Source organism: Elephas maximus, chromosome 1 (genome assembly GCF_024166365.1).
Source record: "Elephas maximus indicus isolate mEleMax1 chromosome 1, mEleMax1 primary haplotype, whole genome shotgun sequence".
Classification (NCBI taxonomy): domain Eukaryota; kingdom Metazoa; phylum Chordata; class Mammalia; order Proboscidea; family Elephantidae; genus Elephas; species Elephas maximus.
In genome coordinates, this window is record NC_064819.1 from 115877264 (window position 1) to 115903914 (window position 26651).

Here is a 26651-nt window from a genome sequence, read left to right on the forward strand (position 1 = left end):
CTCTTCTGCCTATTGTCCTCCCAGTTCTCAGTGCTGATGCTTAATTTTCAAAACTTCTATATTACCAAGGGACCTACGACATCAGCCAAAGAAATACTCAGCAAGTACAAAATCTGTTCCAGGGAGCTGCTTTTGTGCAGAGGGAAAATTTTGTTCCTACAGGTTTTTAAGTGGGTACGAGGCAAGGAGCTATCTGATCCGGGCAGAGCCATTACAATTTAGATCTCTATCTGTAGAACATTTTTTTTTCCTTAAAAAAATTGGAAAATACAAGAAGTTTGGATTTTTTTCCCGATTCTTTTTTTGGAGGGGGAAATTGCATCGTAAGCTTTCGGAGAAACCCAACATGTCAACTACCTTTCCGGGACTAGTCCACGATGCCGAGGTATTATTACTTTTTTTTTTTTTTTTTTGAGCGCGCGTGAGTGTGGCGGCGGCGGTAGTGGCGGCGGTGGCAGCTTCCCCCGTCTCTAATCTGTATTGGACCGTTACGTTTAATTATAATCTGGCTTTCAGGGGAAGTTAAGGAAGGAAAGGGGAGAAAGTTCGTTATGACATCTGTCGCCAGGAAGGACAACTCTCTGCCGCGCTAAGAAACATTTGCCATAATGAAGGGGGAAAAACATAATCCTAATAATAAAGAAAGGGAGGGGGGTGAGGAGAAAGAAGAGATAGAGACGGGGAAAAGATACTCAGGAAGGCAAAGGAAAGGAAAGGATGGGGGGCGGTAGGTGGACAAGGGGGGTGGGGAACAACGCACCCCTTTTGGAATGGGCTTATTCAAGAAAAGGGAAGCGGGGGGGGGGTGGCTTCCTCCCCTACGTGGCCAAGGAAATGAGCAAGTTGAGCGATTTGTACAAACTGATATTTTATATATACATGGACAGGGATTTTTGAGCAGCTCGGGCCGGCATCTCGGCATTGACAGTCGCGGAATCTTCGGGTGGGGATCTGGTTGGGAGTGGCGAGGCGCTGGCGGGCGCTAGGTGCGTGTGGACGCTCTGGTTCTTCTCCCCGCCGTCCCACAGCCAGTTGCAAACCTGACTACCAACGCCCAGCTCCTTGCGCAAGTTGGGTAGGGGCTGTGTGTGTTAGTGTGTGTGTGTGTGTGTATCTCTGTGTGTGTATCCGTGTGTGTGTGTATCTGTGTGTGTGTGAGTGGTGTCACCCGCACCTATATAGGGTGGGGGATTTTTTTTTTCCCCTTCTCTCTCAACTGTGAGGACGCGGCCGCCCACCCCCAGTTCGCCTGCTCGCAAAGGTTCTCTGGCAAAGGCGCTGCGCAGGGGCCGCTGCTCGGCCCGAACCCTGTCCGCTAGCTCTCGTTGGAGAGTCAGAGAAAGCTACTGGCTCAGGGAGAGCGGCGCCTTGGTTGCAAAATGACAAACCTCAAGTTTTTCTGCTCTCCCTTTTCCCCCTCTTCCTTGCAGATACGTCACGACGGATCAAACAGCTACCGTTTGATGCAGCTTGGCTGTCTGGAGTCCGTAGCCAATTCCACTGTCGCCTATTCCTCCTCCTCTCCTTTAACTTACTCCACCACCGGCACCGAGTTTGCGTCCCCCTACTTCTCCACTAACCACCAGTACACCCCGCTCCACCACCAGTCCTTCCATTACGAGTTTCAGCACAGCCACCCGGCCGTCACCCCCGACGCCTACTCTCTGAACTCGCTCCACCATTCGCAACAGTACTACCAGCAAATCCACCACGGGGAGCCCACCGACTTTATTAACCTGCACAATGCGCGGGCGCTCAAGTCGTCCTGCCTGGACGAGCAGAGGCGGGAACTGGGCTGCCTCGATGCCTACCGCCGCCACGACCTGTCCCTCATGAGCCATGGCTCTCAGTATGGAATGCACCCAGATCAAAGACTCCTGCCAGGGCCCAGCCTGGGGCTGGCCGCCGCGGGAGCAGACGACTTGCAGGTAAATAAGCATGCGGCGAATTTGTCTGCGCCCTCCCCTGTTCGCTCTCCCCCTCCCTCTACATTAATGCTCTGACTGTAAACCGTCTCTCTCTCTCTCTCACTCACTCATTCTCTCTCTCTCTCTCTCTCACACACACACACACACACACGCACACTCCTCACTTATGGAAAGTTATCAAAACAATTAGAGAAGGCGTGAGCCCATTCTGCCCCTCTCATTGGATCGAAGCATTTCACCTGGATGCGCGGGAGTCGGCTAGCTGCGGCCCCCACCTTCGGTCTGTCTGCACAGAAGCCTTTTGTGAATCCCCATTTCTGTCCCTGAGGGGATGGGGTGGGGAGGTCAAGGAGGCTGGGGTTGATCCAACTGGACCCAGAGTTAAGACCCGATGAGTTGATGACCAATCGCGCCCTCAGTCCCCGCGCTTTACTGAGTCTGCGGGCGTGTTTCAGGCGTGCGTCCCAGACTGAATTTACGAGGATCTTAGTATGAATTGGGGGGTGGCTTGCTCTTGGGGAAGTGCGGGTAAGAAAATTGTAGGAAACCGGAACGCTACCAAAATTTTCACCAAATATACTAAATTGCTGTGGAGCGTCAAGGATCACAAAGGAGAGCCTCAAAAATTAACCTCAGTGAAAAATCTGCACAATGCATTTCGCCAGGGTGTGAGGTTGTGCCTATTGAAGTTCCTCCAAATTTGACACCCAGTTGGATAATTCGCCACTTTATTTTCTCTCCGAGCACTACTTTTACATAATATGCAACTGCTTAAAGAGGGAAATTAGAAAAAAAGGAGAGGGAAATAAAAGAGAAAGAGAAGGAAAAAGGAGAAAAGGAAGGTAGGAGGGAGAAAATAAGGAAGGGAGGAAGAAGGAAGGGAGGAAGGGAGAAAGAAAGCAAGGAAGGAAAGAAAAGAAAATGAGACTCATGCTGTGAAGATCACCATTAAATCAAGTGATCCTTCCTACTTTCTTTTTTAACGCATTTTTGCATGTTCGTTGCCAACAATAGAATCTATAATTATGCAGACATATTGTCATAGCCACATTTCAAACAAGTAAGCCCACAAGTGTTCAAGAAGGAACCCAAAAGACACAGAGTGCAAACTTCTTTTGGCCGAAATTGCATCTCTCTGAGGGGGTCTCTACTTTTTCAGTCCACACAAAGCTGGCTACCTTCTGCATACTCCTGAAGACGAAGGGAGAGTTATTTGAAGAGCACAAGTTGGAGACGTGAGAGATCCCTTATTGCGCACAGAAAATCTTTTTCCCTAGTCTACCTCTGAACAAGGAATTAGTTTTAAATTAAAGTGAAAGCCCTTAGAGTCCCAACAAAGAGCCATAGCTGAATGATCGGCACAGTAGAAAAAATATTTGGCTTCATAAACCTTGACTTTCTACATTTCTATTCACAAAATAATTTTATACGCTCAGGGCGTTTTTACATTTTTCTCAAGGATCCCCTTATGTCTCAAAGGCGAAAAAATCTGCCATTCAATGTTTAGCTCAACTAAAACCTATTTACTCCTTTTTATAGCCGCGTCTGCTGCTGATTTTTTTGTATCTGTACAAATTTTTTTTCTGTGCTAAGGACAAAGCCGGGCATTTTTCAAAAGAGGGGATTAGAACATTTGCAAGCACCAGACAAAGAGCGAATCCTGTGCAAAAGGACACCATAGTTTATCCAATTTTCGACTTAGTGCCATTCAACTGGTCATTTATGCAATGTCATCCAACCAAACAACATGTTTTACTTATGAGGAGGAAAAGTTTGTTAAGTGAAGAGAGCCAGATTCGTTTCTTCTGAGAAAATAAACATCTTAACGGTGCGCCCAAGAGTGGGAGGGAAAGCGCTGCACTGCCTTGGAGAGCCTTAAGGCTCTTTACCTTGTACATTTCAGATATATTGAAGCCTTTTCTCCAGTCTATTTCCTCTTTATATTCGTAACCTCCTTTTCTTCCATTTAATACTCATACTGAGGGGACTACTCCAAGATACTAGAAGAGCTAGAGTGTGGATATATATATATCTATATTTGTAAATTTACCCACAGATGTATTTGAAAACCAGGGACGTTATTTTCTTCCACTCTTCTTGGACTTAGTTGGCAGAGTGCAAAAGAAAGTGAAGGAGTCATAGCGACTTTTAAAAAGAAAAATGGGGAGGGGTTGTGTGGGAGAAACCAGTCTCTCTCCTTTTATTTCTTCCTTTTTAAAACATTCATCAGCATATGCCTCATTTCAAATGCAACAAATGTAAATATACTTTTCCCTGCACAGAATTTTAAGTGAAAGTCCAATGGTTTGGAGGGCGGTCTAAGTCTGCCTAACAGATGCAAACAGTCTTGTGGCTTCAGTTCCATCTTTGAGTCCCCTAAAAAGATTTGCTATGGCCAACAAAGGAAACTGTCACACCTTTTCCCATCACTGCTTTAATTTATGCTTAGTCTCCAAGTTTTTTTTCTTTTTTCATATTGATTTGATAATCACTTTAAGGCAGAACATTTAAAATAAGAAAGAACTCGTGAGTAGGTTGAAAAGGGGCGTCTTACAGGCCTGCCTCAATATGGTGAAAATGGGGAGGCAAAAAAGGAGCCAGGGCTGTAAAGGTTGTTTTGTAAAGTGGGTTTTTATTATGCACCGACTCTCTCCGCATTTACTTAACTCTTCACGGGCTGTTGGGTAGGTTAACACCCTTCAAGGCCTCTTTCAAGTCCAATACCTCGTTTGTTTGTAAAGGAAAATGAGCCTTTAACACATTTTCATTTGGCAAAAAAAAAAAAAAAAAGACAGAAAAAGAAATTTTTATTTTTCTTAATCAAAAATCAGCAAACCTTTTCCTCCTTTCCAGCTCAAATGATTCATCAATCCATTAGAAGCCTGAAGACCTGCAGTGAATGAACCTGAGGGTGTTTCCTCTACAAGGCCCATTTTGGGTAGCATTATAGGGTTTTCACACATCTGGGGTAAAAGAGAACCTCCATAAGATATATTGAACCCTGCACATGAAATGGCTCCTCTGAGCTCCCAAGAAGCCCACATTCCCAGAACATAACACTCAAGGTGTAATTTGGTCCGCACAGCAACTGCAGAGTATATACTGTCTGTGTATATGTTATATACCTTGATGGGGACTCAAAGGTTTCTCACTTCTCTGTGCCAAGATGAAAGGCACTCAGGCTCTTTGAAGTGTAATATTGCATGGTGCTGTAAAATGTACACCTTAAGATTTATACAACTTTTAGGTTGTGGTTTTTCTCACAATTTTTTTCTTAAGATCATGTTTGCTGACAACCTTGCTGCTGCTCCATGGTTGCTTTTAAATGTCTACTGAGATGGGTTTCGGGGATGGGGCAGATTCAAAGTCTTTACTCAAGTGGGTAGACCTGTTAGTATCTATATGAGTGATTGTATTTCTTTTTCTTTTATTTAAGGGCTCTGTGGAAGCCCAGTGTGGGCTTGTTCTCAATGGCCAAGGTGGGGTGATAAGAAGAGGTAAGTAACAAAATGCATTACCCTAAATATTCTTTTTTCATCTGTTGCTTAATTTTGAGGATCCGTTGATGTTTTTAAACTTCATATCCCACGTATGATGATTAAGAAAACAATGACTCTTGGTCTGTGACATTCTTGTCCCTTAAGGGATACTCACATTTTGAAAACCCCTATTCCTCTGTTGAGGCTTGAACCCACCCTGTGCTCAAAAGATTCCTGACAGGAAAGGTTTCTTGTCCTCACAGCACTGTGACAGAATCAAAGTTGGGGGGGGGAGAACTTCTCACACCCCCTTCCCCCAATACCACATCCTGAAGCAGAATTTCAGTTCTCATTGAGCGCTAAATGTGCCAGCCACAGCCTGGGTGTTTGAGGTGATGGTTTTAGCTTGAGGCTTAGAGGGATTCTGTGAAAGACTGGATTCATCGAGGCTTGAGGGGAGGCTAATGAAACACCAATATTGTAGCTGCCCTTATTTTTCTAAATGTCCAGAACATTTCTTTCTTTAAAGGAGGGTGGGAGGAGGAGGTGGTGTTAACTGTACCGGATAAAGCTTTCTTGTTCCCATCTGTTGAGGAAAACATCTGAATCCAGAGTTACCCATGGAATGGGGGGGGGGGGGGAGGGCAAGAGGAGAGTAGAGAGCTGTTGATTTTGGCTTAAACACTGAAGAAGGCTACATTTCAGATGTTCCATTTTGACAAAGGGTTTTTGAACTCTGACGTCCTCAGGGCCTCAAGCCAGTGAAGATTTTGCTTGCTTCCTCTCTTGACTGTACTCAGAGTCTCTGAAGCTTATTTTCCTAGCAATTTGGGTAACCTGAGGAACACACAAGGCAAGGCGGACCAGCCGTTATTCCAACTTCATATGAATTAATAAGATGTGCCTTATTCACCAAGACTAATTGCAGCTCCAGGGCCACAGTTGTCTTTAGTAACCAGGCCACTGAAGACTGAGTCACTTGCGATGGCACCAAATAAATATCCTTCCATCCCTCTCCAAACCTATCAAGCTTTTGAAGGATTCCAATATTTTTCCACAGAGAGAAATGTATTGGTACAAAGTAGTGGACCCTCATGTTTAAACTGCAGGTTTCACAAGCTAATGTCCAATATTAAATTCCATTTGAATTGAAGGGGAAAGAACACAAATAGTGTGGCTACTCTCATAGTGGATATTTGGAACTTCCACTAAATTTAAAATAGCTCTTCAATTCTGTTGTTCTCCCCCACAGACTTTTGATAACTATTAAAAAAACAAAACAAAAATACTGGTATTACTTTTCAAGTGTTAAAAGGAGGAAGAGGCAGCAATTTTAAACTTTTCTGCAAGGCCAATACTCAACCATATTGAAATGACATGAAATAGGCCCAAGGCTGGTGAAAATGGAAATAAAACTAACGCACTGCTGGTGAGGAGTAGAAAAATATACAATGAAAGAGGGGTTGGGTGAGGCTTGCTGATCCGGGTCTATAATGGCGATAACACAAAAGGTTAGGCAGAGCACTTCAGGGCGCATCGAGAAGATGCTGGTGGTGCTGAAGGACAGCGCCACTAATTAGCGCCCTAAGCCCGCTCCTCCCACAATTCCGCTCCTGCTACTGCAGTCTTTACGTTCAGTTCTCTACCGGATGGAAGATCACCTTCTCGAATGTTTGCAAATTGCGTTCGTTCATACAATAGCTGACAAAGGGTGGGAATTATGCGAGGCGGAAGGCGGGAGCTGGAGGGGAGGCCGCTGCAGAACCAGTTGAATTTCCGAAGACAGATTTAAGGCCTCATCACTCTCCTGAGAAAGGCCAGTGCTCTTGGTCTCTACAAGGTGGGCGCTGCGACCCCACCCCACTAGAGCTACTGAAATGATCCACTTTAGATAACGTATATTGTTCCCGTGGAATTCGGTATCTATTCGCTTCACCTAAAAAGCGTCATTGAGTCTGCTCTTTTTGAACTAAGTATTAATGTTTTAGGAAACGGCATGGCTCCAAAGAGAAAGGGGGTGTAACCTGGGATTTATGTCTGTATTGTTTGACTAGACCCTCATCCACCAACGGAAAAAGAATTCGGACTTTAGCTGTTCAAAGTTTATTCCATTTTCACCTGCCGCAGAGAAAGGCTAATTAACCCGTTTGAGCTGGAAGGAGTAGGGTGTCTGCTTACTCTGAAAAAGATTCATGTTCATGACAATTTACAAATGGATAGCAAGGATTGCAAGGAAATCTTGCATTAAAACGAGGGTATAGCCTATTAATCTGCTCAGCCCTCATCTCAGGATTCCCTGTTTTTTGAAGCACCTTCTTTCTATGGTCACAGTAGTGCGCAGGACTCTTAATATCAATAGCTCAGATCACCTTTGTTCGTCAAAAACCTGAAGGGGGACATCAACCCAAGTGCTTTTCCCTACCACCATCCTTCACACAACCCAATACTGTGTAATAGCTGAAATGGGACTGTGTTTCTCCTCTAGTCCATGTTTCACAGGTGACTCTCCACATGAAACAGGGTTTCTTATAAAACACAACTTTTCACCAGTTTCCCATCCCTAGTTAGCTCCTGGATCAGCTTACATTTCTAATAATGTCCAGAGTTTATAGTGGGGGGTAGGGGACTGATTTCACTTTTGAAGACCCCCTGAACGTTCTTCTTAGAGAAAGATCCCTAAATGCCCCGCTTTAGTTCACTAGGGCGAGGCTGTTCTGGTTTTCAGTGGGGTAGGGAACTGGAGTCAGCGTTGTTCTTAACTTTGGTCACTTCTACTTGCTATGTACAAAATGTCATTTCCTTGACTCATTTTGATAAGTGGTAATTATAGTGTTTTTGCTTTTTATGGAAGCAGAATCGCCGTAGAATGAGTCGAAGAGGGGGTAGCGGAGAGGTAATTACTACCTAGATAAAATATTTGCCTCCGCCTCGGAGGCTCGGCTCCCTGCGCGCTCACGGTCGGTTAATGGTGTGCGCGATTGCGCCCGCAGCTCCGCCACTCCAACCATCAGAACCAATAATCTTTACTTTACCCTGAGCTGGCGTATCGATAGCTTCTCTCGCCTCGGGCGTCAGCTTTGATATGTTAATATTTCTGAGTAGCAAATTCTGCAGAGATCATATTAATGTTGTACGTACAGAGTGGAGCTTTGCCTTCGTTGAATATTCAGATACCGGGTTTCAAAAGGCATCTCTTGAAGAAATGAGGCTTCTATTTACAGGAGTCGTCTGTGTTTTTAATCATTAAAAAAAGAAAAAAGAAAGGAAAACCCACTCTTTTTTTCCCTATCAATCTTCTGGGGCTCCCTCATGGCCCCATCCCCTTTGTCAGATGCCGGTCTCTTTCATTTTTGGCTGAGTATCTAATAAGAGGAGAATAATGATGATGATGACGATGATGATGAAGCTCATAATGAATGAATCCAGATTCAAATCGCAGGGGGTTGTGGCCTTCAGAAGAGGACAGAGGTGAGAAGAAAAGATCCGGTCTTTTCATATTTGGGTGGAAAGTGACATTTTGGCCCTGGTCTTTTTAGTGAAATCAGGATAGCAAACTCAAAAAAAAAAAAAAAAGGAAGAATGAAAAAAAAGTGAAGCGGGGAAGCGCCCTTGTTTCGCTTTGTGATCACTCTGCCTTCCAGCCCCAGGCTAATTTCAGAAGCTTAAATACCGCCCTAGCCTCTGGGCCACGCGGAGAGGGAGCAGACCCGGCCACCGGCAGGCAGGAGCCCTTTCCTGATTGCCCGTGGCTACACAAAATACAAACTACTTTGGATCAAAACATTTTTGGAGAATTAATATGATCTGAACTCTGCACGTTTTAAGAGAGCTGGAGTTTGTCAGATCGCTTAGAGGTGAATGGCACGCCAAAGCGGAGACATTAACGCTCCGGTACAAACATTGTCAGGTCTGATTTATTTATTTATTTATTTTTAAGTTTCTACGAAACGCAGTTTAGCGTCAGCCTTCCAAAGTCCACCAATAACAGGGTGGACGGAGCTGGGCGCTCTTTCTTTCTGCGGTCCTGATGGCTGCTTAGGCAGACGGTGGCCTCCCCCCTGCTCCATCGGGTTTCCCGAGGGCCCTGAGCCTTGGAATCCGGGTTAGAGAAAGCTTTTCCTCTTTTAGCCGCTCTAGGGAGGAGCAAGAGTTGAGGGAAGTGGGAAGTCTCGTTCCTCTTCCTTTGTCAGTGCCCCGGGATTAGAGAGAGACTGCAGGAAACCTCTGTCTACTCCAGCTCTCCAAAACTCTTCTCTACAGTGCATCCATTGTGAATAAACTAGAGCCAGAAATCTACCTGGAGGCTCTCCTTCACTGGTTTCCAGCTGCAGATGCTGTAGATTAGAAATTCGGTCTCCAGTATATGAAGCCTAAAATGCATACGCCAAAGGCTCTAGAGGCACGGTTTATTGCACATCTTGAGTGGGGGACAGGAGGGGGAAGCCCGTTGCTGCTTTTCCATGCCTACAGCCTTCTCTCTCATTTCTTTATTGCTTTGAAAAATCACCAAAGGCCTAAGTACCCTCTACATTAGGGAATGGAGATTAACCGCCCCCTCCCCCCCCCCAAACACACACATTACAGACCCACCGCCACATTAAACCAGCCGGTCTCCCTATGCGGACCTCCCTTTCTTTTGTTCTGCCTGGAATCGGCGCCTGGAGGAGCGCATTCCGCCTTGGTAATCCAGTTATACCTGTAATGGTATATCCTTTCCTAAACAGCGCAATTCATTGCTGACACATCATCAGATTGCAATTAAGTCCCCACCACTTTTCCCCCGTTCCTGTTTGATTACAATGACTATCTGCTGCCGTCGGGGGAAGGCGGGTGGCGGCGCGGGGGAGGGGAGGAAGACTGGGAGGCTAGAGGGGAAGCAGCCGACAATGATCGTACCCCACAATCTCATCTCGCAGAAACGCAACCGCAGAACTAACAGGGACAGGAAGCTCTCGTAATCGCTTACACATTTTTAATGTGTCAGGAAAAACGAGCGATCACTGGAGATGAAGAAGGGGAGAAAAAAAATCCCTGCCGTTTGTATTTCTTTCATTTGAATTGTAAACATCTGTTTGGCTGTAAGGCGAACAGAACATTTATTTTGCTCTCAAGATTTCGTCTAATTATGTCAACACCGATGCCGCGGCGAGTGGGGAGGCTCTGAGGCTTTGGAGAGGCTGCGCGCACAGGCCCAGCGCGCCCGGAAGCCCGCCAGGAAGTATTGATCGCTCCTGGAGCGCACGCCAGGCCTCCTGCTAGGCCAGGGACTGTTGTTAGAAGGGGGGGAGGCGTGGAGAGGGGGCGACTGACTCTGAGGCAGCTTTAAGGGCGTCGGCGGAGCATCGGCTCCTCCGAGACAACCCCGGCCCTTTCCTCTGCCCTAACTGCCCGGGATGAGAGGAGGAAAAGCGCGCTCAGAGTCCGTGCTGGGCTTTCCGATCTCATGCAGTGCAAATGGTTGGTGGGGATCTTGCCGCGCCCCACAGCTCGCACCCGGCGACGTAGTAGTTGTTCGACACAATGGCAGTGTTGGGTGGCCTTTTCCAGGTGGCTGAGCACGCATGCGTCCATTCGCCGTTGCGCTTCCTCACAAGCTGGGAAAATAAGTAGAGCAGGTCTGAGCATGCCCATTTTTCAGATGTACAGGCTGAGGCCCAAAGGAGTGAAGAGATTCGCCAAGGTCGCTAGTGGGTCAAGTTCTTATCTGTGGCCCAAAACTATTTCCACTACCCATACGGTGCCTGCAGACATAGAACTAGAAATCCCCAGCTACACAAGAAGAGAGCAGCCCCAACCCTTGCTGCTTCTTCCCGCATAGGATCTAACAAGATCTGGCAGCTGGAGGATCTGCATCTATGCATTTGCGCCTAGATGTGTCACGCCCACTGTAAGTCTTTGGCTGACTTCTTCCTGCAGCTACAACAAACTTGCCTCTATTATCGCTATCTCCTATACAGTAAGAGTCCCTGTTGCGCGGTGTTTAAGCGCTAGGCTGCTAACGCAAAGCTCAGCGGGAGAAAGATGTGGCAGTTGACCTCCGTAAAGATTACTGCCTTGTAAACCCTATGGGGCAGTTTTAATCTGTCCTCTAGAGTCGCTGTGAGTTGAAGACTCCACGGCAACGGGTTTTTATGTCCTACGCAAGTGGCCTTGGGAAGCTAGCCCTCATATTTTTCATTGTTACCGTAGCTACCCACCTGGGTTTGCAGCATCACTGGAAATATCTCCAAATTCTAACTTTAAAATAGTGACCTCCATGGCATGGGAAATACTAGGAATGGGAAACAGATAAACTCTAAAACAGTTCTGCATAAGGCCGCTGGCTGTGCAACCAGACACAGCCCTAACTGGAATGCTGAGTCAAGAATGAGTATCACACTCTCACTGAGAGCTGAAATGCCTCACAGGAGCCATGAGGAAATGCAACTAGAAACACAGGGATGAATACTGTAACAGGCCAGTGTGGCTGGCTGTTTTATAACTATCTTTGAGATCTCTTCATTGCCATCTGTGATCTAGAGCCCCTTAAAGAAGTCCTGCCCCCTTTATTCCAAATGCAAAATTCTGGTTATGTTGACCTATTACCCTTTTATCTCCCCCCAAAAATAAGCCACTGGGAAGAGAGATACCAGGTTCCCCCATGTTGCTGTGTACTCTACAAGTTGCCAAATCTTTAGCCAGGATGAGAGAGTTCCCCAAGGCTGCAGCAATGCCAAGTATCAAAGCAACAGAAATTCCCTTTAAAGATGCTGTGACATAAAAAAATAAAAGCCTCTAGAGTTGATGGCTAATTCTGAATACAAAATAAATCCTCCCGGCAATTTGTATGTGCATAAAGTATACTCTTAATATGCAGCCTGTGTAACTTACCTGGTAAATGCCCATTTGAGCATTAGCAAGAAGCCCAACCTGGACACAGGAAAGAAAGGCCAAGGGCCCAGGGAGTTGCAAGTGGTGAGGTAGCAGACTCCGTGGTTTCCCTGGGAGCAGCTGGCTTTTGGCAGATGGGGTTCAGTCTGCCAAAAAGGAGCAGTTTTCCAATGGAAACAGGGAGAGACTGATTTAGCTCCTTATTTTACAAAAATAATAATCTGCATCTCTCTAAATTAGGTTTTTAACCTGCTGAAGATTAATACATGTAGGAAAGGTATAAAATTGTGTCCTGCCTTTCCTTTCAAAACCAAAGCAGTTGCTGACAAGTCAATTCTGACTCACGGCAACCCATGAGTCTCAGAGTAGAACTGTGCTCTGTAGGGTTTTCAGAGGTTGATTTTTCAGAATTAGATCAACAGGTCTTTCTTCTGAGGTGCCTTTGAGTGAACTCGAACCTCCAACCTGAACCACCAACCTTTCTGTTAGCAGCAGAGTTCTTAATGGTTTACACCACCCGGGGCCAGCTTTCCTTTACCAGCCAGAAAAATAATACATATAAGTACTCAAAAGAGTTCTTCTCTCACTCCTAATGAACCTAAGACCCATTGGGTAAGATTCCTAGTGTCCCCGATTATGTACTTGCTAGTGTGTGGGGGGTGAGGAGTGCATTATGTAAGAATATAAGTTTGCTATGACTCATAGAAAATGTGGGTAGAAGCCCCATTTCAGGAGAAAGCTGTGTGATTTTTGGATGTAGACCTTATGATTTTCTTGTCTAATATTCTTGCTACAGGCTGACCTAACAGTGACCTAAATCCTAAAATAATCAGGGTCATGATCCAACAGTCTCACTTTAAAACCCAGATTCATTGACATCTAGCATGCTTTCCTGCTCATCTATCTTCTAAGAAGTTACTTAACAGTTATTTTTTAAAATTCACTTCTCACCTATAGATCCTGACTGAGGTTATCAGCAAAAGTGGAATGGTCGCCTCAGGCACAGGGATCTTGGAACACTTTTTTGTTGGCTGTTTAAAATTCTCTCTGGGAATGCGAGGTGGGGAAGCACAGGTAACTTTGTGTTTCCAGCTCCCCAGGCAGACATTTGCACGGTTGTCCATGCATGATAATGTTGGCTACAAGTTTCAAGTCAAGAAAACGGTTTCAATCTGACAATTGAGATTATGACCTCTCAGATTTCAAAGTCAGGGCATGTTTCCAGGCACTAGCATCAGGAATCTGGCTAAAGTATGCAGGACCCATCTTCTAACCTAGAGAGAGCTGACTGCTCTGATATTCCCTCTATTCTCTCTCCTGTTTTTCAGGCACTTGGGGTCATCCTGGGCTTCAGAATGTTTAGGGAGGAAGACCTGGGTTCCCAGCACTTCCATGGGAAACTTGGGTGACGCCAGGAGGAATTCCAGAAAATCCAGGGGTAGAAACACTTTAAGAATGAGGCAAGGTTAACATGTTCTCTCTGCCCAGGCCCAGGACCCCTTTGCCATTTAAAACATCTTCCAAGATTTCTTAGCTACTGTGCCCAGAGAACACACTCAAAGGAATGGCAGAGGTCCCACTGACATATCATTCCATCTGAACCTGTCAGCAAAGGAGGGAAGGAGCTACCTGGGAGGCCAGTGGTGAGTCCTAGACCAGAACGTCTCAAACTTTAATGTGCACATGAATCACCTGAGGGTCTTCTTAAAAATGCAAATTCTAACTCTGAAGGTTTGAGGTTTGGCTGGGAGATCTTATATTTCTAACAAGTTCCTAGGAGATGCAGATGCTGCCAGTTGAAGACCATACTTTAAGGGAGAAAGGTTTTAGATAACACTCTCTTGCCCATTTGTCTTCCCCCACCTACTTATTTTCTCTTTTCCCTCACGTAACTTCACCCTTTTCTGAAGGTAGGTCTTCAGATCACCCTTAACTGATAAAATCAAATGTATGATCAGAAGAGCAAACTTTGCATTTGAACTTGCCACTGGACCCACAAAAACTCTGTCCTCATATTTCTTGATGCCTGTTGAAGCAGCCTTGGATCTCAGGGTTCCATGGCCACCAAGTTAGCAGCATGCACATGGGCTCAGGGTTTTTGCGGTGAGGGAGGAATTGGGCAGCAGGACACTCTCCCTCCCAGTGATCACCCTTAGATCTTCTTGTTCACTTCAGTCATTGGCTACCTCAGGGTAGGGATTACACTCCATTGTTCCTGGGCAATATAAAAGCTCAAGGGGCTTTCTGGACCTCAGAGACAGAAGGCTTCCACTCTAGGAGTCCCAGCAAGGACTACTTGCCTGAACTTCCAGAAGCTTCTGGTAATAGGAAAATGATGTTTAGTGGTGTCTGGGTATTGATTGCGTGAGTGTGGTGCCTTTAGTTGATAGATGATTAAGGGAAAAGGGATGGCAGTTCTCAAACATTTTGGTAAAGGGCCCTTAAAACTTTGATCTATTTAGTAAATTGTGGGTAAAAAATATTTACCCGTTGTGTGGGTATGGGTATCTATCCATCATATCTAACCTTTGTTGTGTTAACTGGGGAAGTTTGGGGTTTTTAATTAAAGTATTTCTTGATGTGGATGATGTAGAAATTGACATTGGCGAGCCTCCTAAAGGAGCCCTGATGGCACAGTGGTGAAGCGCTAGGCTGATAACTGAAAGGTCAGTGGTTTGAGCCCACGAGTCGCTCCGCACAAGAAAGACGTGGCAGTCTGCTTCCGTAAAGATTACAGTTTTGGAAAATCCTTTGGGACAGTTCTACTCTGTCCTACAGGATCACTATAAGTCAGGACTGGCTTGAATACAATAGGTTTTGTTTTTGTTTGGGTTTTGGGGCCTGCTAACACTCTGAGTAGCCTTGGTGGCAAAGTGGTTAAGAGCTACAGTGAGCTACGGCTGCTAACCAAAAGGTTGGCAGTTTGAATCCACCAGCCACTCCTTGGAAATCCAATAAGGCAGTTCTGCTCTGTCCTATAGGGTTGCTATCAGGTGGAATCGACTAGATGGCAACTTTTTTTTTTTTTAAACACTCTATGGAATGCCAATTTTCTGTAAAATTACAATTATCTCCTCATAAACATTTTCTGTGTGATATTGGAAAGACAAAACCCTGTGTGTTATTTGAAAGGATCATCTTAAGAGCAGCTTTCTGAGCAGATCCAGTCATGTATAAGTGCTGCTGTTGTCATGTGTCCCCAAATCTGGGAGGCACCTTGATATTAACTATGTCTCATGAATTTATCTTCTCTCATTGTCACTAATACGTTTATGCTTTTTCCTTCCAAGGTGGCACCTGTGTGGTCAACCCCACAGACTTGTTTTGCTCTGTCCCTGGTCGTTTGTCCCTTCTCAGTTCTACTTCCAAATACAAGGTGACCATTGCTGAGGTAAAGAGACGTCTCTCACCACCTGAATGCCTCAATGCTTCACTCTTGGGAGGCATTTTGAGACGGTAAGAAAGTTGTTTTCTGGCACTGTGGGTCTTCTGACTGTATCAGTACACAGCCCTTATGTGTTTGTTCCATGCTATGTGGAATTCCCTGTGTGCTTAAGTGTTCTCATGATTTTCTTCAGAATGTGAACTTTCAAATCACAGTTTTTATTTGTTTTTGGACAGAGCAAAATCCAAGAATGGGGGCCGATGCCTGAGAGAAAAACTGGATAGGTTGGGCTTGAACTTGCCAGCTGGAAGACGGAAAGCAGCTAACGTGACCCTCCTCACTTCCTTAGTCGAAGGTATGACTTTCAGCTCTGCAAAGTAATAACTAAGGGTTGGCAATTCTTTGAAGCTCAGGTTTGTGAGATTATGCTGTTTTATTTTTGTCTATGCTATCAAGCAGGTCAGTTAGGAAGTACTGCGGGATTTATCAATTAATCTTAACTATAGCGATTAAGGAAACCCTGGTGGCATAGTGGTTAAGTGCTACAGCTGCTAACCAAAGGGTCGGCATTTCGAATCCACCAGGCGCTCCTTGGAAAATCTGTGGGGCAGTTCTACTCTGTCCTATGGGGTTGCTATGAGTCAGAATCAACTCGATGGCACTGGGTTTGGTTTGGTTTTTATAGTGATTAAATTTGAAACCCTGGTGGCGTAGTGGTTAAGAGCTATGGCTGCTAACCAAAAGGTCAGCAGTTTGAATCCACCAGGCACTCCTTAGAAACCCTATGGGGCGGTTCTACTCTGCCCTAGAGGGTCGCTATAAGTTGGAATCAACTTTTTGGCCATCGGTATGGTTTTGTTTGGTATAGTGATTAAATTAGACAATGTAAGGCTTAGATAATTGATAAAATGTCCCATAATTTACTAATCTTAACAATAGTAGGGAAGGAGATGGCAGTGGAAGATTTATGTACTTGATAAAGTTTTCCCTAAATAACAGCAACAAAAAACTGGTCACGGTATTGTCATTTTTATCATTGTTTATTTTAAAGTTCAGGTAAGTCTGGTTTAGCTCATTATAATTCAGTAAACTATGATCTACAGGATAAGTAAGAATCCCTTTATGAGGAGCTTATAGGGTGCAGGATCTCTGTGGTCTTGCCCTTTTCTCTTTCAGCACTCTTTGCTATCACCCAAGTGCTCATCGTGAGCTCTGTTCGTTTGGCCTCTGCTCACAAATAACTATCAGCCTTGGCTGATGAAACTGAAGATGTCATTTTTCCCAGGTGCATCTTACTTTAATTGGGCGCTCTTACAATCTCCCAAAACTTCATGATCTAGAGATAGGAATCTTTTTTTTTTCTTTTAATAATAGAAGTTAACATTTTGATAACAATATCTTTTGTACTGCATGACAACATCTGAACTAGCATTAAGCTATTTAAAGACTATCTTCAATACAGCAATGTTACAGGAGACAATTTACTTATTTGTTTTCTCTTTTAAAAGTTTAAGTGAAAAGAAAACTTTGTAATGCTACCCTCCTTAATATCCGTGCAAGAATTTTTCAACTGAAGTGTAAATACTTTTGATTTTATTAAAGAAACTATAAAATATTCAATTCTACTTTCCTAAATGCTAGAGAAATAAATCTTTATTGTTGAATTTCAGGCACTTTGGAAAAGAGATTTAGGAGCAAAGGGACTTTTTGCATCCCTCAACTTACTACATATGTCATCACTCCCATGTCCTCTCTCTTGCTCTCATACACACACACCCACAACTTGAAACCGTTTCATTGCCATATGCGATATACTCTGATATTTTTACTCTACTTCATACTTTTTTGTTCATTTTAAACACTGATTGTAAACCCACAAAATTTGTGTCATGAGTCTCTAATGAGTCATAATCCACAATTGGAAAAAGTACAAGTTATCTTAGGACATGAGGAGAGCCTAATATTTGAAGAACAAGGACATTCCGTTTAAATTAAAATAAGCTTCATTCTAGCCCTGAGCTGACAAGAAGAGCAACTTCATTGTTAGGACTCTAGATATAGGACTTCTCCATATCTTTTTGTTCCCATATTTCAGTTGGGTTGGTGGTCACAGTTGCTAACGCCTTTCCAGCCAGCAAGCTCTCATGTCCACATTAGGCTCAAGGTCTTTGGAATTCTGCAGGTGATGCTGGACTTAAACAGAATATAAGTGACCCAACTGTGATTTATCAATCTCCTAGAAATTGACATCAGTGATGCTTCTCTTCAGCACTTTGGGGCCTTGATCATTTTTAAGCTAACGTGTGTCTGATTCAGGTCTTTCAAGTTTGTTCTGTTTGTACCATTTTAGGCTGTAAAAAATGTACCATGTTTACCAGTTGCTGTTCATAAACCCTTGAATCGACCAGGTCTTCAGGTGATAGTCTTCTTCTTCAATAAACAATTTTGAAAGAGCCAGCAACATTTTGTTTTTTTTTTTTCCCCCCGAAATTCTAAAACCAGATTTCTAGTAGCCCAAAATGGTCCATCAACTTTCTCATAAACATACGGTCTTATAGGAAATAATACTATTATTCTTTCCACCATTTTTAAAAGTAACACCTCCCCTTTATCAGCTGGATTTTCAACATAAACCCATATGTACATTTTAAGCATCAATAGCTACTAATTTACCTTCTCTTACATGTCTCTTAAAACTGTGGCTTAAAAGTCTTACAGAGTAAGTAAGCCTTGACTAGATTAGCTGTTTTTCAAACTTTCTGATGGTTCAATATGTTTCTTCAGTTCAATCTCCCCTCACAGTTCTGGTATAGTTCTTAAGCACAGGAGAGATAATATCCAATTGACTTTATTTCTCACAGGCCAGACTTTGAAATCTCATGAAGGTCAACCTTCAATGGCTTTATAGTACTCACCTCTTCCCAATTCTGGGTAAGATTTGAATACAGTCTTGCCATTGTTGCTATTTTGATAGGAACCCCAATGAAGGAATAGTGCTTGGGAAGCATGCCAGGCTCTCTGTGCAAAACTAGAACCGTTGTAAAGATCCAGTCAATGAACAGTAAGGTACTTTATGATGGGGATTCAAATTAACAAATGAACATTTGTTTTTCCAAAATGACCCATCACTGATATAACAGCAGACTTCATTTTGATATTCCTAGGTTTCCATGCTTGCCTTAGGTTTTTAATAATTTGGTTTTTAATTATTCTATAATCATTTTAGTCTGTATTCCTTTTAAATAAAATCACTCTACTAATTGTTCCATCCTAGAATTGTCATCAAGTTGACATAATAGAGTCAATACTCTTAGGGATTATTTTAGTAATTTACAAGAGAGGAGTATTTTAATGCAATTTTATAATTTATTTCAGTAATTTCTACCATCTCTGTTATAAATTTCATTGTTACCTAATAAACAAGATGAAGAACTGGGAGACTGACTGACATTTTGTCACCTATTGAAGTTGTTTGAAAAATGAACATATTTTAGTCAGACATATATTTGAGGATTTCTTTTTTTTGATCAACATAACATAGATATATTCAACCTATAATGAGATAAGAATATTTGAATCCAGAGTTCTCTGAATGAAATATCAGATCTTATCTCCTTTTCTTCCATATGTCTTCATTTAATGGGCCTTAAATATATAACTAATGGTTAAGTGCAAGCTTCTTTATTGTAAGTCTGAAATTATTTTCATTTCCCCTTGTTAATCACATTCTTTTGGTTTCTATTTTTCCATTCTGGCAGATAGATTTGCTTAGGTTTTCTTAACCCAATGCCCTGATCTTCTGAGGAGATCTTGGGTAAATCCTAGGCTCTTTTACAGTGAAAATAATTCTATATCTGGAAAAACAAAATTAAAGAATTTGACTAATACCATTGTTCTAGTTCTAATACACCTGGGTTAAGAGGTCCTGCTGCTAACCAAAAGGTAGGCGGTTCTGAGTCACCAGCCGCTCTTTGGAAACCCTGTTGGGGTAGTTCTACTCTGTCCCATAGGGTCACTATGAGTCAGAATCAACTGGCAATGGTTTTTCTGTTTGTTTGTTTATATATTTATTACTTACGAATTGGCAACTTCTGTATCTATCATCCCTATATTTTACTGCAGAACAATCTTTGCAGAGTTGGTGGATTTTAGAAAAAAAGTATGAGGACCCAATCATCTGGTTAGTGATCTAGTCACTGCTTCCCATTACTTTCTCCTCACCTGTGTTTTCCCAAAATGGCTGACGTTGCCTCGTATTGCTAGAGGGATGTTCTGATGGGGTTGCTTTTGTGTTAGAGTTCTGCTGCGTTTCAGACGCTCGTGTAACAGTCACAGGCAATTCTTAGGGTTCTGACAGCACAGTTTATTTAAACGCTTTGGGTTGTAGTTTATCATCATAAGAGGTCAAATTGTGTTTATATATTAAAAAAAATGGTATGAGTCAGGGTAAGGTCTAAATATAAAACCAGCAAAATAAAGGGAACTATTTTCAAGTATTGTGTAAAATCTCCGTTCTGTTTTAGTTTAAGCCCTTTGTCACTGTTGCTCCCTTCTTTAGCTTCAAAAAAATATAATTCCCAGGCTTTCCCCTTAACTATTACCTAGTTGTGAACTAGTTGTGCCATTTGAAAAATCCCTTGGCCTGGTACACCCACCTCCCCCTACTTCTGATAATATCATTTCTGAAATACTCCGTCTTAAGCTGACTGAGCTTTGTTTTCTTAATTTATAAATAAGAACCATAATATCTGTAATAGGGTAATACTAGTTGATATAACAGTGGCTTAACACAAAAGCTATTTCTTACTCATCCCAGTTCAATGTATGTGTTCCTCCTTGGGTCCTTATCCAAGGACCTAAATTTCCATTTCTTCTGTATCTTCCAAATTCTGCCCTCCTCTGAGTCCTAGAATCCTTTCATTCAACTCACAGATAAGAAAAGACACTGGGGGGAAGATACACAGCTCCTTGCTCCCTCAGCCAGAGAGTGAACCACTATTGTTCACGTTCGGTAAGAACTAGTCACATGCCCACACTTAAATACAGAGTGGAATGGGGCACCATAAAAAGTAGTCTCGAACTAAGCAGAGTCTTCTCAACGGCTCCATAATAGGTAACAAAAGGATACAGTATTTTCCTATAATGTTCTAGCAACTATATCTGCCTGCTGTGTCTTTTATAGAATTAAATACATTCATATAGATTAAACACCTGCCACCATGTGGCATAGAACCCAAACCCACTGCCGTGGAGTCGATTCCAACTCCTAGCAACCCTACAGACAGAGTAGAACTGCCCCATAGAGTTTCCAAGGAGCGCCTGGCAGATTCTAACTGCCGACCTTTTGGTTAGCAGCCGCAGCACTTACCCACTATGCCATAGGGTTTCCCATATGGCATAGAGGCACTCTATAAAAATTAGTGCCTGTCCTCTGGTTCCTTCCCTGTAAACAATAGCGTTACTTAATAACACAATTTACTCAGAATCATAAAACTTTAGCCTTGAAGGAAACTGGAAGATTGATCCTAAGGAATTAAAAAAAAAAAGGAACTAGAACATAGCAATTAAAAAGTGTGGCTTCTGGAGTCAAATAACTTAGGTCTGAACTCACTTCTATCTCTTGCTAGCTATGTGCAATAGGGGAAGACACATAACCTCTCTGAGCATCAGTGTCCTTATCTATAAAGCCCCTTTACAAACTTCCCTTTCCACCTCTCTTAAACCACCCAAAGGAGGAGAAAGGAATCCTATCACTTTATCTAAAAATTTCTTACTCTAGACATGGAATAGTTTTTACCTGGGACAATCTGCTTTAGTAAACTAGTTGTGATCTAATACCTAAGAACTGGTGTTTATTAGGATTTTCTATAGTTGGTATCAGTGGACATGAGAGATTGTATCCTACAATATTTCAGATAAATAGATACCATCTTAGAGGCTATCTTATTAAATCATTTGCTCACTTCCTGATATCATTCCTCTGACCTGTATGTTATGATTTCATTCATTTTTAGTGGGAGATGTTTGCATGTTGTTGTTGTTGTGTGCCGTCGAGTCAATTCTGACTCATGGTGACCCTATGGAACACAGTAGAACTGCCCAATAGGTTTTCTAGGCAGTATCTATTTATTAATCTTTTTTTTTTTTTTTATAGGAGCAGATTGCCATGTCTTTTCTCCCATAGAGTGGCTAGTGGGTGTGACCACTGACCTTTTGGTTAGCAGCCAAGGACTTAACCATTGTGCCATATTTGTATAGAGGCAGGGGAGATGGGATACTACTCATATGCTTTTGCATCTGACTGTGTGTGACTTGGGATGTCCTTAAAACCCTGCTCCTATTCATGGTCACTGTGGCATAAATAGGTGAATGTATCCAAGTATATTTGGCTCAGTCTTTTCTTTGTCCCTACTGGTCCAGCTTATTACTTATTCTTGCAAACAGTAATGCTCCCTTAAAGGAACATATGTGAATTCTATTCTCAATGGCTTTTCTTTCTTCAACTCTTCTTCCTTTCAAAGTTTATGCCTCATCTAATGTGCTTTCCAAACTCTCAGCTTCTGTTTTTCTACATTGCTTCCACTTATCAAAATTCTAAGGTTTTCAATAAAATAATAGACTATAATTATTCCTACTGATATCTAACTTCTACTGGAGCACAATGGAGTCCTGCAATTGTCCGTGTTTAATTTTGCAACAAATATGTGAATTCATAATTAATGATTTCTAACATTGGGGCAGACAGTAATTTTATTTTTAAATTAATTTTTAATAGATAACTCATACAAATGGTACAAAATTCAAAAGTAACAAGTAAATATGCAGTGAAATATCTCCTTTTCACTCCATCACCTGGTCATTCAGTTCCTGCCCCCCCAGAAGAAATCAAATGTTATTGGTTTCCTTACAAGAAATATATATGTGTGCATATGTGTATTATTTTTCCTTTTTAAAAAAATAAATACCATTTTTTTTAGTATGAACACTATTCTGTACTTTTTTTTCAGACTTTCTCTTAGCATTCATTCTTTATTCAGTGCTTACAGGTTGTTCATGCTTTTAAACAGCTGCATTCTATCCTACTGAATGAGTGTGTCATAATTCATTTTTGAGTCAGAATCAACTTGATGGCACTTAACAATGAAGTTACCTACTAAATATCATTTAGGTGTTTTCAATCTTTGGGGCAAAGAGTAACTTCACAGTTTCTTCAAATACGCAAATATATCTACTCAAATTCCCGGGAATGGTTTGCAGGGTCAAATGACACTTGCATTTGTAATATTGATAGGCATTGTCAGATTGTTCTCCATAGTGGTTATAAATTTTTAATCCCATCAGCAATGGGAATAAGAGACATTAATGTAAGAGTACTTCTGTGTTCTAGTCCAAGCACAGTTCTATCAACTTTTTGACCTTTGCTAAGTTGACAGGTTAAGAAAGAAAAATGCTATTTCTATTATACGTGAAGTCGAGCATATGCTTAGGAGACTCTTAGGAGCTTTCTGTCTATTCATTTACTTAATATTTATGGGGGATTTTTGTTTTGTTTTGTTTTCCATTGATTTGTAAGTGATCATTATATGTTAGGAAAATTAGCTATGTATCTCTGATATGTGTTACAAAACCCTGCGCCCCCCAGCTTTGGTTTTTCTGCTTAATGTTATGGGTTTTTTGTTTGCTTGTTTATTTGTTCTTTGTTTCCATGCAGAACTTTTTTTCTTTCTCAAGTTGACATAGTTGTATTTTGTGTGTGTGTGTGTGTGGCTTTTAGTTTGATCATAATTCTTAGAAAAGCCTTCTTTATTCCAAGACTGTACAAGGATTCTCCCATGGTATCATATAATTACTTTGTGGTTTTATTTTTTATTTTTAAATCTTTTATCCATCTGGATTTGTTATTAGATGTATCGTATGTATTCAATTTTATTCATTTTTCCAGGTGGCTACCCAGTTATCCCGATATCTTTTATTGAGAATCTATCTTTTCCCTACTAATTCAAAAAGCAACCTTCATATTATGCTAAATCGCCCATACAAATAAAAATTTTCAATAGGTCTTAATTTTCACAAACCAGTCACTTCTCCCAGGGTCTTAGTCATATGCTTTTCTGATCCTAAAATTTCTATTTTTCTTAAACCTATTGACTCTAACACATCTGCTGCAAAGGAATTCACCACAGATGTGTCATCGTCTCCGATTATCATGTGTATTTTAATTCATGGATTCATTCATTCATTTCCTGGGTCTTCACACACAAAGCTTTTGTGGCATGATACACACATTTTAGCTACCTATCAGAGTGTCTTCACTTGCCACTTCTTTTGATGTAGCATCGCTCTACATCCTGTAACAATGTTACATCGCAAGCAAGAGAAAGCAGTAAACAGAACTGAGGGAAGGAAGGATCTGGCTGTCAGTGTAAATGTAAATAGCAGCTGTTCCATTCAAACTGTTTTTAAAACTACTGCCCGGTGAGAGCTTTGCATAAAATGGGCCAGATCCTCAAGAAGCAGGTTTTAGCATAAAATTCTAGAGGCATGCTGCCATCCTCCTGTTCACACTTTTTCACTTCTCTCACTATTGCGCAAACAATAGAGGAAAAAAAAATATATATATATATAATAGTCTCTGTTAAAATATTAAATATCTGTTTCTGTGTGAATAATGCAATAAGCAGACATACCTATATATAGAATTTGACTTGCTGTGCAGAGAAGACACTATGGATGGCATTACTGTGTTAGTTGCAAGACAAATGTCAGTCCTAAAGTCCATTTCAGGTAAGGATAGCTCATCCTCTGGTGAGATGCTGTAGCTGCTATTTGATGGATCAAGCTGTAAGACTTTTTACTTCCAAGTTTGAAATTCCTCAAATAACCTTCCTTCTGTCATTTTTAGTAACAGTGACCATCCTACATGGTTTTACAAATGTAAAATCTTTGTGCCGTTTCTTTTCCCAGATATGCGCACATTTTATTTCCTATTGGTTATGGTGATAAACTGCTAGTAATAATATTGCTTGTACATTATAGCTTTATCCAAAAGTGTGACGCTCTAATAAGTGGTCCTACTAAGAGTAATCAATATAAAGATGCTTTCCATTTAGTTATGTCCTACTTCTATTTAAAATGGGGAAGAAAAAAAAATGTTCTCCACATAAATATAAAAATCTCAGTTCTTTAATTGACATGCCACTGCTCATTTGAAACAGAGAGAAAAAATCAAAGCCATGATCAGGTAGTTCAAAAACTATTGTCTGCAATATATACAATAGTGTGTTTACTTCACTGTAATATTTTTATATCAAATTAGACTCTTCTGTCAAGGTCTAGAACAGGACTGTTCACACTGTGGGGGTGGAATAAGTAGTGATAGACTGAGTAGGTGAATGAAGAAATGAATGACATCATTCATGTTTGTTGGTACCAAAAAAACTGAAACAGACCTACATAAACGAAAAAGACTAACTTTGATGCCTGGTTAATATCTTTTCACATTGAAACTTCAAATTGGGACATTAAGTAGTATCTGTATATTAGTCACAGTGGACCTGTCTATTGTCAAATGTGCTTTTCTGTAAAATCAACAAGGGCAAGGACCCCACCAGTTCCTGTTTAGTTATTAAGCATAAATCATGCAATTAAACCATCATTAAAGAGTTGTTAGCTTTATTTCTTCCTAATATAGGTCAAGAAAAACTTTTAAGATCAAGGCCTTTTATCTTAAGAAGGAAAAAAAACTATAAAAATATTAAACCCTAGTTAATAATGTGCATACTAAAAGTTTTAGGGAGATGTGTACTCAGGTTTACAATTCACTCTGAAATGTATAAAAATAGTATGAATTGATGGCTGCATAAAAAAAAAAAAAGAGGTACAGAAAGACAGATATGTGATAAAATACATTTATTGAAATATTAAGGGTGAACATATGGGTGCTCACTATAAAAGTCTTTCAACTCTGCTATATGTTAGAAATTTTTCATAATAAAATATTTTAGAAAGCCTCATGAATTGGTTTCCTTTTTTTTTTTTTTAAGATTTCTAGTTTTCAGAAAGGCAAGGTATTTAAGGATGGTTTAAGGGAAAATTGCTCACAGAATTATGTTCTTTCAGCTCTGTAGTATCAAAAATATTTCCGTTTTTTACTGTTGGTAGTTTTCTGCCTTTCTTTGTAAAATGAGTATTTACCTATCCCGTTCTGAAAGACTAACATTTTTTTTTTTCTCAAGAAAAAGAAAGAACGTTTACTACGGATACTTCCATTGGTATTAACTAACCTATTTTGTATATTTTATAAGTCTATAAACCTTTCCTTCTCCTCAATACTTTGACCGATTATCATTTTTATTTCTTTGAGGTAGTAACTCATGGAACAATCTGTTATTCTGTAAATTTAAAGCAGGAACAAATCCATTATTTTTTACACTGTTACTTTGGCCAGCCACCAAACAAACTTCATATGATTTGGTCATCATTTCTTATTTATTATTTCTTCATGGCAAAATCTGGTGAACCATGTGGCTGTTGGATCACCTCTTCCTGGTTACCAGCCTCTCCTTCTTTGAACTTCTGTAAAATGTTTTGTCTCTAACACTCATTTGATACTTGTAATATACTATCCTTATTACATACAATGTCAATATAATGTCAACAAACATGTATGGGTTATAGATAGTGTTTACATAGGTGCAGCATAAATTATGAAGTGTTACTAAGTATTACTTTTTAATCGTTTCTGTTATTGGTAAGACTACCATCTTCCTAGAGTCTAGAACAGTCTTTGGTATTCCTTTATATTCCCATTATTTCTACCTAGCACTGTGCCTTGAACAAAAAAAAAGGTGTTCAATCTCTACGCATTGAAAGCATGATTTCTAAAGTTTTAATAATCAATTAAGATTTGACTTGAGTTTTTAAAATACTTATCCTCTGTTTTCGGGCAGATTTTCATCACCAATCTTAATTTTTTTTTTTTTTTTACTT

At 41.3% G+C, this 26651-nt stretch overlaps 1 protein-coding gene across 1 annotated transcript in view; it reads left to right on the forward strand.

Moving 5' to 3' along the window:
• Positions 1–346: 346 nt before the first annotated feature.
• The window catches only part of TFAP2D (transcription factor AP-2 delta), a 55184-nt gene continuing 28879 nt past the window's right edge, over positions 347–26651 (forward strand). The window contains exons 1-5 of the mRNA XM_049894011.1: positions 347–385; positions 1431–1928; positions 5365–5425; positions 15568–15733; positions 15899–16017. Coding sequence (XP_049749968.1) covers positions 347–385; positions 1431–1928; positions 5365–5425; positions 15568–15733; positions 15899–16017 — 883 coding nt within the window. The remainder of the gene's footprint in view (positions 386–1430; positions 1929–5364; positions 5426–15567; positions 15734–15898; positions 16018–26651) is intronic.